The sequence below is a fragment of the Myripristis murdjan genome, chromosome 4, assembly GCF_902150065.1.
Source record: "Myripristis murdjan chromosome 4, fMyrMur1.1, whole genome shotgun sequence".
In the NCBI taxonomy this organism is placed as follows: Eukaryota; Metazoa; Chordata; class Actinopteri; order Holocentriformes; family Holocentridae; genus Myripristis; species Myripristis murdjan.
In genome coordinates, this window is record NC_043983.1 from 23,429,568 (window position 1) to 23,447,587 (window position 18,020).

The following is an 18,020-nucleotide window of genomic DNA, read 5'->3' on the forward strand; positions in this document are numbered from 1 at the left end:
CTTTCTTGATCTTTAATCTCACTCTCTCCTGCTGCCCAATTAAGTGATTGATCTTTACTCAGTCCCTCGTATTGATTTGCCAGTCGAGTCACCCATTACCAAGCTCCCCAGGGGTGGACAGGAGATCATAGGAAGCTAATTGGAAGGCAATAAGTCTCTAGGCCTCACCAGACAGGAATTACTAGAGTGCAGTCAGTGAAATCAATGCATTTTTGACAAGTTTAGGTCAATAAAATCAGCGAAATGAATAGGTTTGATAACGTATGTCTTCATCAAATACCTACATGCTTCTAACTGTCTTAAAATGACCTCTGATGGTTTCACCTCAACCCTACTTTCTGAAATAGAGCCATTCTTTCATCAAGCATAGCAGGACCGTAAAGACGATGCTCATTGCTTCATTTGTGTGTTGGGAGCATGCATTCATGCGTATTTGCGTATGAGTTTATTTTTGCGTGTGTGTGCTTTGTGTGTTTGCACACAGGTCAATGTCAGTCTAAGCTGTGAGTGTGTCATAGCCAGTGTCAGGCCTCACAGCATGATCCTGGCACTCGGAGGGGCTTAAGAGGAGCCACTGACCCGCCAACCGCTCTCCCTGTCCCCCTAAGGTCAAAGGCCAGCCAGCCTCATCGATTTCCCCCAGTGAAGAAGACTTTAGCTCGGCTGCGCTCCCCCTTTGGCCCACATGCCCCACTACTAACACTGTGGCCCTGACGGCCTCTCACTTGTGTTTTGCATGCCGATCGATCCAGTTGGTGTCTGAGGGGGCCCTCTTTTGAGCGGCTCTCCCACAGATAACTGACAACTACAAAGCTCCCCTCCTGACAGGCCCTTGTCAATACAAATTTCCACTATTGATAAGAAATTAAAGAAAGCCGTGGTTCTGCTCTCTAACCAAAACATCTGTTAAACAGGAGACATTAACAAAACTCTCTCTAGTACTCTTCACATGACAAAAGGAAAAAAAATCAGTTACCCCTCCAACTTCACCCTCCTCAGCTGCCTCTCAGTTTCAAAAGAAGCAAACATCTTTAAAAAAAAAAAAAAAAAAAAAAAAAAAAAAACTTCCTAAAGCATGAGTAAAACTTGAAATGAGATGAAGAGTGGTGAAGGACAGTTTGTTCACTGCATGAAATCCCCTTCTCACAGTAACAAGTAATTCTGGCTCATATTCAGTGTTAAAGTCTTGTTTTTCTTAAAACAAGTGAAACAAAATCTGCCAGTGGGATGAGATAATCCCACTTGTTTCCAGCACCGTTTCAATTGTTTTAGGAATGTTTCCGGGAACACAAATGAATTTATTGAAACAACGCACGCTAAAGCAGATCAACCCACTAATATCGAGTAAATGATGTTTGATTTGAGAAAACTCTGGAAACCAGTTCACTCGCACTGGAAGCAAGAGGGATTATCTCATCCAATGGCAGATTTTTTTCAGTGGTTGAGGAAAAACATATAAAACCCAACAAGATTTTCACACTGAATATGAAACTAAATGACTTGGAGATCTTTTTCATTATTTGTTTTGCTCTTTGACTATGTAATTTTGAGTTAATTTAAATGATCCCTTCTGGATCCACATGAAATCATTTACATTATTCCCCTTTTCATCATTCTATCTTTGTAATAAACCTCCTGATATTGAACTGATTCAAAAGCAACACTTCTATGTCTATGGCTGTGTTATGCAAGTCCTAGTTACTGGACTAATAATAGCTACACTTTAAAAACTTTACATGTCGCATCAAGCAGGATAGAGGATATAAAGTGTTTTGACAGCGATTATTCACATTTTCCTTTTCTTATTTCTAGCCGAGTGGTAAGGTCCCTGTAATTCCCTGTGCTATTTACCAACAGCTATTAAACCTGCGAGCTCTCACCTGCTCAGCGGTGAGACTCTTGTCAGTGGTGTGACTTAGTCAGGGACAGTCTTTGTCTTTTATTCACTGTAATCCATGCATGTGTAAGTAGATCTTCTAAGAGGAGGATAACTCCCCTTAAGCCGTTTTCAACACTACAGGAGGGACTAAAATCCACTAACTTCTCATTTACCTCTGCACTCTGTTCATTAATGTGGTATATTCACATTTGGGTTACTGAAATGCATGTGAGTCCTACTTATTAGAATTTCATCACAAGATTTTACTGGGATGGGACATCAGCATCGTCCTGTTGTTGTTCCCTATATTTTGTTTGCCCTGTGCTGTAGGGTTGACAATGATGCAATCAGAGAGTAGAAGTTTTGGATGACTGGGAACCAAAGAGATAATCAGTGAGGCGGTCACTCATTTCCAGTGGACTCTGGTTGTCTTGATGGTGAAGCTGGGGAAGAGGTGACACTGGCCAAGGCCTGCCTGGCCCGCAGAGGGTGAAACGATCCAGGGGGGCGGCGAGTGAGTCCGGGGTGGCGGCTACGAGAGGGGCGGGTGAGGTAGGGGGGTCACACACAACCACACTCTTTGTGTGCCTATAATCCCCCCAGCCAACACAGCTTTGGCCAGGTTTCATCATGAAAGTGCCATGAAATAACTACTTTTTTTCTCTCTTTGCAGTAAATCTCCCCTAATCCTGCGGGCTGCGTAGACAAAGGCCTCTGGGACCTAATCCTGGAGCTTTTAGTGGGGTTGAGGGGCTGGCCGACAGAGCCTCTTCTAAATGACTTATTTCTATCGGACACTAATATAGCTTGACAGCCAAGAACAGTGAAAGGAGGAGGAAGAAAGCCAAGGGAAAAAGAACACAAACATTTTCACATATTTTGGAAGTCTGAGCAGTTGATTATGTGCGAGTAAGTGTGAGTAAAAGAGGTGAACCGTAGTTGTTGGTCTGCTCCCATGGCACACAGCCCTAGAAAGAAGAGTTCATTTGTTTATCGGTGAATATTGATCAAACTTTAATTCGTTTCCAGTATATGTGCAGCAATATGGTGATGCAATGTTCCTATAACATCTCATTAAGCACTGCACTGTGCTATTTTGGTTCTGAATCAGTATCTTTTGATGTGGATTTTGCTTTCACAAGGTATTGAAATGTCTCTGCAGTAATTAATTGGCAATTTCTCAAAAGGAGACCTGACAGTTTCCTGTAATGAGGATTTTTTATTATCTGTGAGGGTATAAGGCCCTGCAAATCATATTTTGAGTAAGAGGCCTTCATTATCGTTGCCAAATCAAACTTTTTAGTGTTTCATTTTTATAGTCCATCAAGCTCTAGTAATATGCATGTCCATTTATCATAGGCTGCATTTCTCGCTGCACAGTGAATGCTCCATACAAAAGCAACCGCCTTAGGTCCGTTTGGCTGGTATTCTGGATTCTTGTGTTACTTTCTGATGGGGCAAAACACTCCGATTCATGGGCTCAACTGATACTCATGGGAAGCATAATCTGTCCATCAGTCTGAATGCTTTGGCTTTCCACCCAGGCTCTCAGTCAGACCTTAGAGGAATTTACATGTTTACACCCCGCAGCCTAAAGTTACAGTAACCGAGATGGCTTCACTGGAAAGTCTTGACTATGGCTTGTGAAGAGGGCCAGAGTTTATATGATGGTGAGGGAAATGTGCATGTGTGTGTGTGTGTGTGTGTGTGTGTGTGTGTGTGTGTGTGTGTAAGACAGAGAGAGAGGGGGAGAGTTTTGCTCAAGTACAAAAATGATATTCAGGGGGATCATTGTTTGATTATTTTCCTCATCTTGGTTGGCCATAATAGTGCTTTTTTGGGAAGACTTGGAATTTGGCTCAGCTGGACCTTAATAAATTGCTCTCAATGCGCAGTGTCTAGATTAAACTTCACATGGTGACAGTTTATGGGCAAAATATGGTGCCTGTTAGCAAAACAAACCCTTGGAGAAAACCCCCTCCGAGGGGAGACTGTCAAAGCCAGGAGTATGGGAGAAAGAGGGCTGAGAAGAGAGGACAATCAAAGGCTGTTATTTTAATCTGTCCTGCCTCGGAGATTAGCCGACCACATTGTTTTAATTGTTTTAACGGGAGGGAATGAAACGCTCGCTTATAGGGGGATCCTTGGCGTAAATCTCTCAAGTTCAATAGTTTCAAAAACTTGAGCCCCTTGCAACCCCCCTCTCTTCCCTCATCCCACCTAATCCCAGCTAATACCTTTCTTTCTATTGGCTAATGGCTAAGGGGAGCCGGGGTAAATGCTTCTTAAATAGTCGTGGGTGAGAATGGTTTCGGAGAATTAGATCCATGCCACGACAAAGAGCATTGGTGTGAGAGGATAAGGCCCGAATTAAACTGGGAAAATTTTGGACTACAACTAACCAAGTGGACTTCCATGCGTAAAAGCGCACAAGACCTGGCGTTCCTGTGGAGAGTTGGGATCTCAGGTAAACCGCAAACCAAAAGCTGCGCACAGAGATGTTTCTTTACCAGTCCTTCCGTCACATGTAAGGCTGTGCTAAGGGTTTAGTCAAAGGGAAAAGTTGCTTTTTGAAACCCGCCAGTTACTTGAAACGTCTCATTCTGGCGTTGTGATATTTACGTTGCCACAAAATAGCTACACTCTCCATACTGATTTTGCCGTATGCTTCAACTAACATCATAAAAACAGACAGAAATACTGTAACGGTAGCTCATAGGTGCCAGCTGGGTGGCAATAGCAAGCAGCCAGTCTGATCTTATCGTCTGTCATTCAATGAAGAGCAAGCGAACCTCGTCATAAACTTATTTGGAAGTTATGTCTAAGAATAACACATTATCATCATCATCATCATCATCATCATCATCATCATCACCACCACCACCACCATCATCACCGTCGTCATCACATCGTGATCAGGGCCAGTGGTGGCTTTCGGCTCCGTGTGTAAAATTACATTCTCCCTTTTCCCTCAAGTTTCCAGTCAGTCTCCAGAAATGTATTTTGGACGTTATGTCTAAGAATAATACATTAAATATAATCATCATCATTATTATCATGACCATCTTCTTCACATCGTGGACGTAGACTCAGGACGACTGGTGCCTTTCAGCTTTGTGCATTCAATCTGTGCAAATAATTTATTACAATGGCCAAACAATATCATTTTGTCAACCTAGTGTAATTACTTGTTAACCCATGAATTAAGACAATATGTATAAGTTTTAGAGTAAAGTTATGTTTATTGCGGGGAGTTGATTTTCGGGCTCATTAAACGTGAGAGTGTGAGTAGGCTTAGGCTATTTTTATTTTATTTATTTATTGGCAGAATAGCTCCCACTAATATTAATGTTTTTAAAAAAGTAGCAGTCGCTTATATAAGGCTTTCTTTGCTCCTCTGCAACTGTAGATTGAATATGAATTCGTTGAATTTGTGCGGGCCCCCCAGCAGCGGGGTCTACCCCCTGCACAGCGCCAGTTCCATGCTGTTCGACCTGCACCACCAGATGGCGGAGCAGTACCACGTTTACTCTGCAGCCAGCCCCGCCGTGCACACCCTCTCTGTGGCTGAGAGACTGGCAGGTAGGTCATGGGACACTCCAGGTCACAGACTGAAAAATTAGAACGAGAGTCCAAAAATAAAATATTATAAAATAAAAAGTACCGTAGGTTTAAAATTGTAGTCTGCCCTTTTCCTCAAGTTTTCAGACACTTGTTCGTCTCAAAATTCAAAGTGTCCTGCAGGTGGGCGTGCATCAGTCCCTTAAGGCAGTGCATTTATAAGAAAACATGGTATTTTACATGTTACTATGTTAAATTAACCTCCTTAATGTATAGAGAGATGATGCAGTGGTAAATAATAAGGAGGATAAACTACAAAATCTATTACCACAAAGCATATAAGCAGCAATATAAACAAACAAATCAACTACACTTATAAAAAAGTATTGATTTATGGGAAAGGGATGTCTTAGAATGTGTCTATTTACATATAGATTAACCCAAGTCAGTTTTATAAAGCTTATCATGCTGTATATTATGGCTCTATAGCTCAACGATTTATGTTGACCTTCCACTACATCCCTGATAACACAGAAAAAAAAATGTAAATCTTAATGAAAACAGGAGTTTGTCTCCCTGTCATCCTTTTTGTTCACTTGGAGCAAATCCACTGCTGACTCACAGCGTATTTTGGCCATGGTTTTGTTTCTGTCCGTCCTCCTAGAGCTTATTCTGGAAGCTCGCTATGGCAACCAGCAGAAGCAGCGCCGCAGCCGCACGGCCTTCACAGTGTCCCAGCTGCAGGCTCTGGAGAAAGCCTTCCAACAGACACAGTACCCAGATGTCGGCATGAGGGAGAGGCTGGCCGTCTGCATCAACCTGCCTGAGGCTCGCATTCAGGTCAGAACGCACTCTTCTCAAGACCAGACTGCCACCTGAAAGCAAAGAGAGATTACTGCATGTATACAGCTGTTCATCTCTGGCAATGTGAGCTTTGTAGCATGACAAAACCATGCAATCATTAGTCTTTTTATCCTAAACATTAATTCTCTGATGGGTGAGAAGGAAGATGACCTGCCTCTTGGGAAAATTTTATGATGTGAATATTTGTTGTCGTGAATAATGCTTTGCCCTCTGACAACTTTTCTGATGACAAATCAATCACTGTCAATGCTCAGGCGATGCTCTCTCTCTTACAGGTGTGGTTCAAGAACAGGAGGGCAAAGTTTCGTAAAGGTCAACGTTGTTCCCCACTTTCCAGAGAGCAGAGTGGGGAAGAAACGCCGCAGCACAGCAAAGCAGGACAGGAGGAGGCTAGGACCAAGGACAAACACGACGCTGTCACCAAACCTTGCACTGACAGCATGCCTCCTCCTCCACCTCCTCCTCTGAAAGAAAGCAGGGATGTTCACACTCATCCTGCCCTCATAGACTCTGATGTTTCTCAGTACCATCTTCGACTACACTCTCCTCCACTTTTCCCCTTTGTGACAGGGGAGCGCTACAGCCGCCTGCCCCATCGGCAGCCTGTAGGCATGCTGTCCGCTGAGCTCTCCTTCCCCCCGCTCTTCTGGCCCATAGTACAGCAGCGCAGCCCTGCCCCTGGGGCTTCCTCCTTCATCACTTGCTAAAAACTGTAGCCTGTCCCTCCAGACTGCTTGTTCCAGTAAAGCTGTGCCTTACTCTCACCTGGGGCTGTAACTGCAGACTTACACACCTGACAAATACAGCCCCACATTCCTCCTGCTTGTGGACAGCCGGTACACCTGAACCAGCACTGTGTGGTATGTGTCAGCAGAAAAGACAGAGGCAAAGAAACGCCTACTGCTTCATCTGTATATCCCTTTATACAAATGCTGTGCAGAGTAGACATTTCCATTCAGTATGTTTTATTGTACACCTTTCTGTCTAAAGGGGGCATAAAATGGTGCAGTCTGATAAATCCTTCCAGAGGTTTGTTTTATAACAGGGAGGCTAGTTTGGGTATGCTGTCTGTCTCCCTCAGCCCTGACAGGCCGGTTTTAGTGGGTCAGTATTATGACTCTGCATGAAAGAGGCTGTTATTTTATTTGAGGACAAGCAGAGCAAAGATCACATCTAAAAATATTGTTTTCTCTCTCAGCATTACAGCAGTATATCATTACTTATATAACTGGCTACTCTGCTGTGTAGCTACACAGTAACACTGATGGTAAAATGGCCTGAGTGGAGCTCCTTATGTAATAAAGCACTGTATCATTGGTGGAATGATTTAAAAAAGGCTGAAAGTGTCAAATAAAATTATTTGTTCTTTAATAATCTTTTTTATCCTATTGTTTTTCTCTGTAAACTGAGGTCTCCTCTGGCCCTTTGTGAGGTACACCAACAGACTGCATTTCACTTGGAGGTGTCAATGAAGAGATCATGCTTTTTGATTAAAAGCAAACAAACAAACAAACAAACAACAAAAAAAAAACAACAAAACTATTTGTGTCTACAGTTTTGTGTAAGGATAAGATACCGTTTTATACTCATTCAGAGGTCTCTTTCAAGAAAACAGTGCAAACTATTTTCTATGACATCTGTAGTAGATAATGAATATACCATTTTCTTTAAAAGATGAAAAAACTAGGTGCTGGCAAACACTCACCAGCAATAAATGGTTTAACCAATCAGACTAGTTTTCTACTAATTATTATGACAGATGCAATTTTGGTATTTGAAACATAGGGGAAAAACATACTGGATTGAGGGATAATTTTAAACCTTCTAATTGATGATTTTCATTATCAGTTAGAGGGTTTAGTGTGAAGGCCAACAGGCTCATGTGATCATATGAGTTTTTGTCTTTTTAAGGCCGTGGGAAATGGTTGATCTCCCAAACCAGAGATCCAGGATCAAAATTTGCTCATCATCTGATCAAATTAGAATTTAAATTAAGACATGTCGCTATTCTCTAGATATCTACTTCTAACCATCTTTATTTTGTTCAGTGGGACTCACTGCAGCTGCTTGTAAAGAGAGAAAAATGTTTGAGGGTGAACTGTCAGTGGACAGGATTTCAGGTGAATATTTTGGGTTTGCATCCAAGGTGCCACACTTGCTACTGTAGGATGTCAAATTTATGTGTAGGTTTCATAAATGAGTTGCATTACAACAGGTGACAGAAACAATGTGTCCACAGTCACTGTCATCACCACCTGTGGCATTAAAACCTATGCTTGAGGCATATCACATACAGGACAATGTGGACGTGAGCCCCTGTAATTAAATTGTGAATTGTTATTGGAATACACAGCAGTAGTGATGTAAGCATGTAATAGTTGAAATATCCCTACTCCAGCTTGACTTGTATTCTATCGAAGTGCAAATGTGCAGAAATCAATGACATAGACCAACTGCGCTCGCCCGACGCATAGTGGTATTCTCCACTCAGGTTGCGCCGGTTTTTCAGCATGGGATAGTGGTGGGGGCCGAGAGTGACGCTATGCTTGCTTATCGGCAGGGGAGGCTTAAAGAGACAACAGCAAAATCATAGCGAAGGAGAAGAGACATTAAATGTGGAAAAATACGTGCTAAGGAAGAACCATGAGGTCAACCGCATTCCGATAAATTACATTTAGAGGTAAAATACTTTTCTCTGGTCGTGGAAGTTTAGTTTTAAGGGTTGGTTTGATGGCTATCTCTCGCCGTAAATTAACGTTATGGCTAATGTTAAGAGTGCTAGCGTAATGTAGCTAGCGGGCTAGTGGAGCCCAGGCTAACGTCGGTGTGCAGTCGGTTGTTTAGAATTAAGGAGTTGCCCAGCAGCGGTCGATGTTATGGCTGTAGCTGGAATCTGAAAACAAACGCAGTCCTCTCAGGTGAACTAACCAACATTTTCTTAAACAGTATCCCGGTCCATAGTTAAGACGTTCCTTGTAACGATGTTATTTCTAGACTCCGAAGTATCAACTAACTATCTAGATTAGCGTAGTTAAGGTTATGTCAATCAATGAATATTTCATGTTCTGTGCTATTCCAACTTGTTCCTTTCGGCGTTAGCTCGCTAGCGTTAGCCAACGCCAGCTACAGCCTATGCTATGTGTTGAGAATAAAGCTAATGTCTTGCTAACAGCTAACTAACGTTAGGCTAACGTCAGTGTTGTCTGGTTTTATGAAGCGTTAGGCCAAGAAGAATGGCGTTTTTGATAGTTACGCTATGTTTGCTAACGCTATCTAACGTGAAATCCGTTTTACCACCGCACAAGTAGATTATATCAACGCTTGAACGTTATACAGATTAACGAGAAAAAAACAGATCAATGGAAACGGTTTGGCTAACGTTACGTTAGCTACGAATTATGGATATCAGGCTAACTTGTGAGCTCGCTAACTATCGTTAACATTAGATCGCTTGGGAGCATCTGGCCTTGTCCGCCGAACCAACCAACGTGAACATCAGACACCCAATGCTGCTTCGCCTGAGCCATTTCATTTTATTTTCGTCACTTCTAGCCATCGTTTGTAAAGAAATACACATTTCGAGCTAATGACTAGTGAAACCAGGCGAGTCTTGCTGTAGGATCAGTCGAAACTCAATGACAGCTGCCAAGCACCATTAGGGCGCTATGTTAATTCCTAGCTAACATAAGCTAGGAGCAAAAGACATAGTTAGATTCGATGTTTTGTGCCTTCAGCGAATTGGCCTGGGCACTGTTTATTTAAATATTAATTACGTACGAACCAAATAGGTGGTCAGCATGTAGCAAGCTACAATTCATGTAGTGTTATCTATAACTTTAGTTTTATGTACCGTAGCTGGTGTCAACAATAATTTACCTGTCTACCTAAAAATTTGTTAATTAGATTACCGATAATAGATTTTATTTTTTAAGTGTCTGTGTATTTGTGTAATGTGGTCCAACATAGGTGGACTATACGGAAACCACTCGTGTACTTTTATTAACTTGTAAGCTAAGCTATGCAAAACTAGTGACTTTAGAAATACACAACTTCCTGAACTGGGACGGTTCAAACATGTCGACCAGAGTAGCCAAAAGTTGCTGTGACAGTATTTCTGTGTTTTCCAGGGACACCTCAAACTTTCTCTCTGTCTCTCCCACCCTCTCTCTTTCTTTCTCTTTCTCCCGTTTTCAATACAGTTCTCAGTATTTTTGGCTTGGCATGGTGCCTTTTGCCATTTCTTCAATTGTGATGATCAGTTTGTGTGTAGGCACTAATGACCTTTTGATCTCATATACTGTGCTCATTATCTTGTGACTAGACGAGAAAGGCTATTTTCAACTTGTGCATTAAGGATAGACATGTGATGTGCTCCAAGGAAGACACAGTGATGTAATGATTGACTTCATACCTGGTATAAACACATGTTTCTTTTCTTTGTGGATTTCCAACTGCAGATCCAAAGGATAATGGATTTACTTAACATTTTCAGTGAGAGCAGGAGAGTTTTTCTCTTCCAAGTAAATGTTTATTTACTTTCATGTGTTTCTCAACACATTTCAACTTTCAGTAGCAAGCATATTTTAATAAACATTTTTTTTTGTTTGTTTGTGTGCAAAGTTGATTTCCCCAATGGAATTTATGGAATAGACATAAGTTAGGCTATATAGCTATGATTTAAATCACAAAGGGATTTGCTGTCCAACAAAAACCAACAAAAATTTCTCACTCAATATTATCCATTTAACAAGTCTTCCTTCTCATCAGCATGCTTTCATACTTATTGTTTGGTTATATTTTAATGATTTCTCTAATGAATCCATGAGTCTTTTGGCCATCAGATGTAGCCAAATATAACCATAGACCTTAACCAGATCTTTTAATATTATGTTACTATGTGATGCAAATGTTTCACAGACTGTGATGATGAGATGAGGCATTGCAGCAGTCATTGATCAGTTTAAGTGCCTTTCCTTTGGAAATGTTAGCTGCCTGCTTATAATGCCTGCATTACCTGCTTACTATCACCAACATCACAGCCCCCAGAGGTAGGAGAGTTAGCAGAGCTGCTTGGGAACTTTTATGTGAATGTGTGCTAAAAACTATTCAGAGAGAGTCAAATTCCACTACCCATGAAAACTGAAATTATGGTCATGATTCACGTTCTTTGTGTCTGTCAAGGCTAATGCAGCATAATATTGTATGAGTAGGCTGATATAGTGTGATACTTTAAACCTCCATGAAAATGTCATTTTTGCACACTTTGTTAAGGCATTGGCTTTACTGTGTTTCTGGATGCAGTTTTTGGGCATTCAAAATAGGTTTTATTCTACAAGAAATTGTTATAGTCATGTCAGATGTCTGCTGTGGAATATTTCCACTCATATTGATTACTTTATTGAGTTTGCCTCGTGCTGGTCTGTGAGCAAGATCTCATTTCAGCTGTAGTAAAGAACAGCTACAGTAGACATAATTTGATCTGCAAGTAAAAGGTTTAAGATAATTTTTTCTGAAAATTTCAATCTCTGAATAGTCCATCAGGTGTTGTGGGAATAGGTAAAGATTGATTTAGTTTGTTTCTCAATATTTTGGCTTATGTTTATTGCGGAATTTGCTTTTTGTTGGTCTGCAAGCACAATCCCATTTTAAGTGTAGTTTGGAACATCTGCTGATGACATAATCTCATTTTCAAATGAACTATTCAGCATCCATTTCCCTTAAAATGTTAAATCTAGTAACTAGTGGTTATGTGACGGATATACGGCATATACCCACCTCTTTTTATGGTGATTTACAAGATACCCACCTATCAGCCAAAATGACATTTAAATATATAGATGAGTATACGCACTTCCTCTTTAGTGATTTACCTAATGGTATACCAACTTCATCAACCAGCACTATACCACTGCTAGTAACAGGCCACAAGACATTATAAGAATACGTAATGAGTTTTCTCAGTGTCTGTCCCAGACAAATGTTTTGTGTATATGTACAGGAATTTTGAAAACATAACCAGTGTACTAATTTGATTTATGTTTGTTTCGATTTTCCAGATATCCAGCCAACCGAAGACCCATCCATTACTTATCTTGGCATCATTGTTGCTAACTTCCCATTGCCTCCTCTGCTGTGGCCCTGCAACATGGAGAATGTCCTCTGTCTCACCAAAGGCTGACCAGAACGAATGAGGCACTCCGGGGGTTGTTTCCAAGTGGCCTCGTGGATGCAGTAGCTGGGTTTTGGAGTGTTCTTCTATGACTAGTATTGTGTGTGTGCGTGGGCGCATCCTAGCACAACCTGCCCACCTCAGGCAGGGACATGCTACTCTGAGAGTGGAGCTGGAGAAACACACAAGAAAAGAACCTCTTTGGTAAACAAGGAACAAGAAGAAAGAAAAGGGAAGCACTCAACAAAAGGGCTGTTTGATAGACACACAGGGCACTTAAGCTGCAGTTACAGCCCATTTAAGTGTCTTCTAATCCAGTGCACATTTTAACAGCAACACCTTTCCTCTGTCTTGTATTACTTGTATCCCTCCCCCTCCCTAAAGTGTCCTCTGGCTGTTGTTTTGGAGTTTCTATGGTTTGCATGGCCGGGGAATAATCGTGGAGAGGCCAGGGTATCACAAGCTTATGGATTTTGACAAGAGAGGGGGTAAGGGAGAGACAGAGGAAGGGAAAAAGATGTCTAAGGCAGCAGGCAGCCGGACTGGACATGCGGGCCGGAGTTCAGGGACCAACTCTGGGGTTCTTATGGTTGGCCCAAACTTCCGTGTTGGTAAAAAGATTGGCTGTGGCAATTTTGGAGAGCTGCGGCTGGGAAAGAACCTCTACACTAATGAATATGTGGCCATCAAATTGGTAAGTGCAACTTGCTATATGAAATTGCAGGGTTGATGAAATAACATCATGTTGGAAAATCAATGTACCATTCCTCTCAATCAAATACCTGTTCTACGACATTGTCAGTATCAATCTTGCACATCACATACATGGCTTAGCTGATTTCATGAAACTTATTTGCATGCAGTATTGCATTTTGCAAACAATAAATAACCAAAGGGTTGTATGCACATTCAATCTGGTTTCTGTGCAAAGCAGCAGAGCCTCTTACTGCAGTTGACTCCCTGACCTAAGAGAGACAGACACAGGAAGTAACTGAAAACTCCCCCTCCCCCTCCTGCTCCCACAGGCAAATATTAGCTTGTCTTCAGCTTGGTCCCATGTACTGTTAATGAGTCAACCACGTTCTGCTTGTGTTTATCAAAGAGGGGAAGAAGAATAAACTGAGACTGGACTGGATAATATTTCATTTCATGTTTCTTAGAATAATTGATGTGAAGGAACAAATTGAAAGTACACTAACATGAGTTTTAATTTCTGGCACACTTCTTCAGTATGCCACAATTTTATTTATTAATTTTTGGCAGTTTCATAAAGTTGTTCTTACTGTGGCTAGACTGTCTGTGCTGTCACGTGAAGCTGTGGTAGGGCTTTTAAGTTTTTATGAAATAATGCCGTTAATGGCAAGCATATTTCTTAATACTGACTTTGTTAAAGTTAAATTTTATGGGCTAATAATCCTACCTTTTCCTCTGAGAAAGTACTTTTGGTGTCATGTTAAATCCTAGAAATAACTAGCCTATACATTTTTTCCCCTCTAAAAGATGACATTAAGCTTATTTAATGTGCAATCAATAATTTACTGTCCATTGGAATTTTGTCGTTGGGTTTCAGCTTGAACAGTTTTTTAGAGCTGCTGGTTTAGTAGCATTCAGGCAAGCTGTGAGAAACCACATGAAATGGAAAGGCCTGTTTGTTTTCTGATTGGCGGATGGAGGCCAGCCAGTGACTGAGCTGCTTGCTTTGCTTCCTCTGCACATCAGCTTTCCTTTTCACTTATCTTTTATCTTTGTTACCACTGTGTTTTGGCAGTATATCATTACCATGATACCATGATAGTCCAGACAATGTTGTAAAAATGTTACACTATATATATTATAACTATATCTAAAACAAATATCTAGGGCCTATAAATATATCATATTTTACGCAAGGGTGGTTAAATAAAGCCTCATGTTTTTCCTTGGACAAGGCCTTGACGTAGGCCAGGTCTGACTTAGCCTCTAGTTAAGTAGTCATTCTGTAGCTGGTAGTATCTGCTCAACTCCAGGCAGTACTGTGAAGGCTTGGCGTCATCTCCACGGCCACACTTTTCTGTGTATGATTACCCTTACATTTGTATCTCCCAGGGAGGTCATTATCTCTGACGGGGCATCCACTGAAGGCTTTTCTAACCACAGAGAGGGCAGAAGTTAATATATGGCTGTAATTGTAGTTTTCTTTTCCTCTGAAATCTGTAGTTGTGCTTGCTGTCACCGCTCCTCCCCACCCCCGCCCCACTCATGAACCCTCCCATCTGTTTGGGTATTTTTATCCACATGGTGTCCAGCTATATCTGGATCTGGCATTAGGACCATAACAGTGCTACATGGATCTTGTGGCCCTCTCGACCCAGTGTTTATCTGAATGAACCGTCAGAAGAGGAGGAAGTGTGCTAATGGTGTTCACAAGTTCAACAAGGCCCAGCTAACAGCGGGGGGCAATGCCAGTACTCATGAATCTGATGATTCAGGTTTATTTAGGATTTAAGGATTTTTGGGACAATGCTGCTGTTCATTCCTAATGGAGGCTCATATTTTCCTGCTGTCATTTTATCCTTTTTTAAGCTATCATGATGACCTTGATTGCTTAAGTTGATTTTCAGACTATCTGTCTCTGTTAGGCCTGTATTTTCAGCACAAATTAGAGAAATTGGACTCTGCCTTGGGCGCTTGCACTTTCAGTTAAATGTTAACAAGGAGCCTCTCAGTAAAGTGTAAATATGGTGTCAATAAATAGTTGTAGACCTGTTGGGCACTCACACATTTAGCTTTAGCTTTAGCTTTATGTTCTCTCTAAATAAGCTGTACCTCAGGCCATGTGTTATCTACTGGTTTTTTTTTTTCTTTTTGAATTGTGTCACCTGCTCCACTGATTTTTATTTATATTTATTTTGGGCGTCTGGACATTGATGTTGTTTGCTGACCTGGGAAAGACCTTTCTGTCAATCCCTGGGCTAACCTCCAGTTTAGTGCAGCTGTCTGTCCACATGTTTCGGTCTGTCCCTGATCTCACAGCTCCCAGGGGTAGCCCAGTGAATGTCACTGCCTGTCCAGTAAGGCTTCTGTTTTGTAAAAGGCTGCTACTGAGCTCTTCCTATGGACTAAAACAAATAGCAGGCCTGTTATCTGAGAACACCTGTTCACACATGCCTGACACGAGTAGTGTCTCCTCCTCCTTGTGTTTGCTGATCACTTTAGGGATGAAAGTTCACTTATAGATACCTGCCCAAAATATTCATTGAGTGCTAGCTCAATACTCATTTTACATTATGAAGCACATTATGAAGTTTGATAAAAGTTAACACATACAGTACGAATGTCAGACTGTACAATTCTTTGTAGAGAATTTCTGTAGAATAAAGTAGGCCATTAGCCAGAATGGTATCTAGCATCTTGAAAGACACATAGGCTTGTACTTGGCATGAACTAAAGTCAGGTTTGGCCAATATGTGTTCTTTCCTGATTAAAAAAACAAGATTGTCTCAGTAAAACTCTAAGGTAGTCTGTAGTATTGTTTTCCTGACTGGTTGAAGGCTTTTGTGACTATTCAGTGTAGAGCTGCTTCCTTAAGTGCTGAGAACGTCTTATGTACTTTGTCTGTGTCACACCAGCTTGCAGAGTTTGGCATTTGGGCGGTGCCTACCTGCACCTGGGACAAAGGTGAATGCCTGTGTCACCCTGCTCCACTATGTGACAACAGAGACAGGGATGTATAGTAGGCCAATGCACAGCCTTCTGTCAGTGGATCTGAAACTGCAGTGCACATTCCTGCAAAAAGCAAGAGAGAGAGGGGAGAAACTGCTGAGTGCTGAAAGGTCGTCTTTGTTACCAGGCCTCATCGACACACAGTGGTTCAGTCTTTCCTTCAGCTGGATGCTTTCTCACTCTGACAAACGCCTGTGTGATGGAGGCAGGCCCGGATAGCCGCTGCTGTAAGTACACTGCAGGCTTTACTCCCAGAGGGAGATCCCAGTGTCTTAAAGAAACACCAGCGTACAGCGTCTGCTCACTGTCGCAGCTTACTGTAAAAACCACCACCCATCGGGCTCATTTAAAGGGATTTGGGTGTTTGCTATTCTTACCCCCCACCACCACCACTCTCACCCTCCCTCTGCATAGTGACATAACATCATGTCCAATGAGAAAATGACCATAATATCCAGAGTCGTTTCTCCTCCCAAGACTTTATTCTTTTCAGCACCCTTCTTATCTTGGTCTAGTGCGTTTCCCTCTCTCTCTCTGTCTCTGTCTTGTAGGTATTGGCTTATCAAGGTCATCAGCATTCTCTTAACCCTATCATTGTGTTTACCTGAGGTGTAGAACACATGCACACACCCACCTAATCCAGCGTTGGGGCTTAGAGAGCTTATTGAATCTGTTTCACTGACATTTCCCAATCCACTCTCTAAATGGAGGCGGAGTTACAATGACTGCAGCTTGTATTTTATCATAGCGCCCTTTTGTGCAGTCAGTCATTCACTGACAAAGACAGATAGAAGGGTGACTGTGATGTGTGCTGCCTGCGTAGTTGGTATTATTAGTAATAAATAATAAAGTGGTTGTAAGTGGCTGGGCTGGTAACGGTCTGTGACAGTGGACAACTTTGGTAATGACCAGATGGCCATAATACCTCCAAGACATGGGAGCAGAGTGACAAGTAAATCACACAAGTGTTGAGACTTCCTCCACAGGGCCTCCCACAGCTCAGGGGGCAGGGGGCTGATATTGGAATGACCTTGTGGCTCATAACTAAGTAGATACACAGGAAATATGAAGACAGAGGCCTACTTTGCATTGTGTGCCAGCTGTGTACATTCAGAGCAGTGTTTCAGCCTATATGGCAGCATATGTGAGGGAGGACACTCACTTTGTGGTCAGTCATGATGGCCTGACTGAAAGAAATCTGAGTTGTTGTATCCTCCTTCCTCTTCCTCCCACTGAAGCATGATAAGCAGCTCCTGTTGCAAGCTAGCTCAGCAGCTTACAAAGGCTCGCCATGAGGTCGTTGTCGAAGTGTGAAGGCACAAAAGCTCTATCAGCGTATTTGGCTGGAATTAAAGTGACATTTTGACGATTTAAGTTCTTTCTTACCCTGCTTGGGTTCTAGTGAGCATGCCGGGCAGGCTGAATGAATAAATCCTTAATGTCAACACCATGTAAAAGCCTCCTTTTAGTCAACAAGCTATTCCTCTAATGAATCAGTATCCAGGAGCAGCACAGCACCTAACACACACAGACACACATGGTTGCTTTGGCACTGATTTAGTAACATTCATAAAACCTGCTAGGGAGAGTCAAGGTGTTGTAGACTTGAAGATAGCAACAAAAACAACAAGTTTTATATAGAATTTGTTGTGCGTAAATTGTGACTTTGCACATGAGGGATTGTTTCAGTGTGGTGCAGGGTGTGGGCCTCTAGGGCAATGAGTGCTGTATAATTGTAGCCTCGACTGAGCGTACATCCTGGTTCATGGCAAACTGCTAGTCATATTCTCCATAGAGTTTTTTTAGGAGTTATACTTACTGACACTGACACTGTATTCCTGTTAT

The 18,020-nt window shown here is 41.9% G+C and overlaps 2 protein-coding genes across 6 annotated transcripts in view; both read left to right on the forward strand.

Annotated features, from left to right (window-relative positions):
- Positions 1-5,295: 5,295 nt before the first annotated feature.
- Positions 5,296-7,603, forward strand: dmbx2 (diencephalon/mesencephalon homeobox 2). Its single transcript, XM_030049754.1, is given in 4 exon segments — positions 5,296-5,461; positions 6,105-6,280; positions 6,580-6,980; positions 6,982-7,603. Coding segments are annotated over 4 exon segments (843 nt in total). The 3' UTR covers positions 7,082-7,603.
- A 1,231-nt stretch (positions 7,604-8,834) lies between these two features.
- The window catches only part of csnk1g2b (casein kinase 1, gamma 2b), a 37,585-nt gene continuing 28,399 nt past the window's right edge, over positions 8,835-18,020 (forward strand). For 4 of the 5 annotated variants that reach the window (XM_030049101.1, XM_030049105.1, XM_030049104.1 and 1 more), the window contains exons 1-2: positions 8,835-8,984; positions 12,361-13,167. In XM_030049101.1, coding sequence (XP_029904961.1) covers positions 12,940-13,167 — 228 coding nt within the window. In that variant the 5' untranslated portion in view covers positions 8,835-8,984; positions 12,361-12,939. Of the gene's footprint in view, positions 8,985-9,068; positions 9,223-12,360; positions 13,168-18,020 lie in introns of those variants that run through there. The other variant, XM_030049102.1, reaches the window with a different exon arrangement.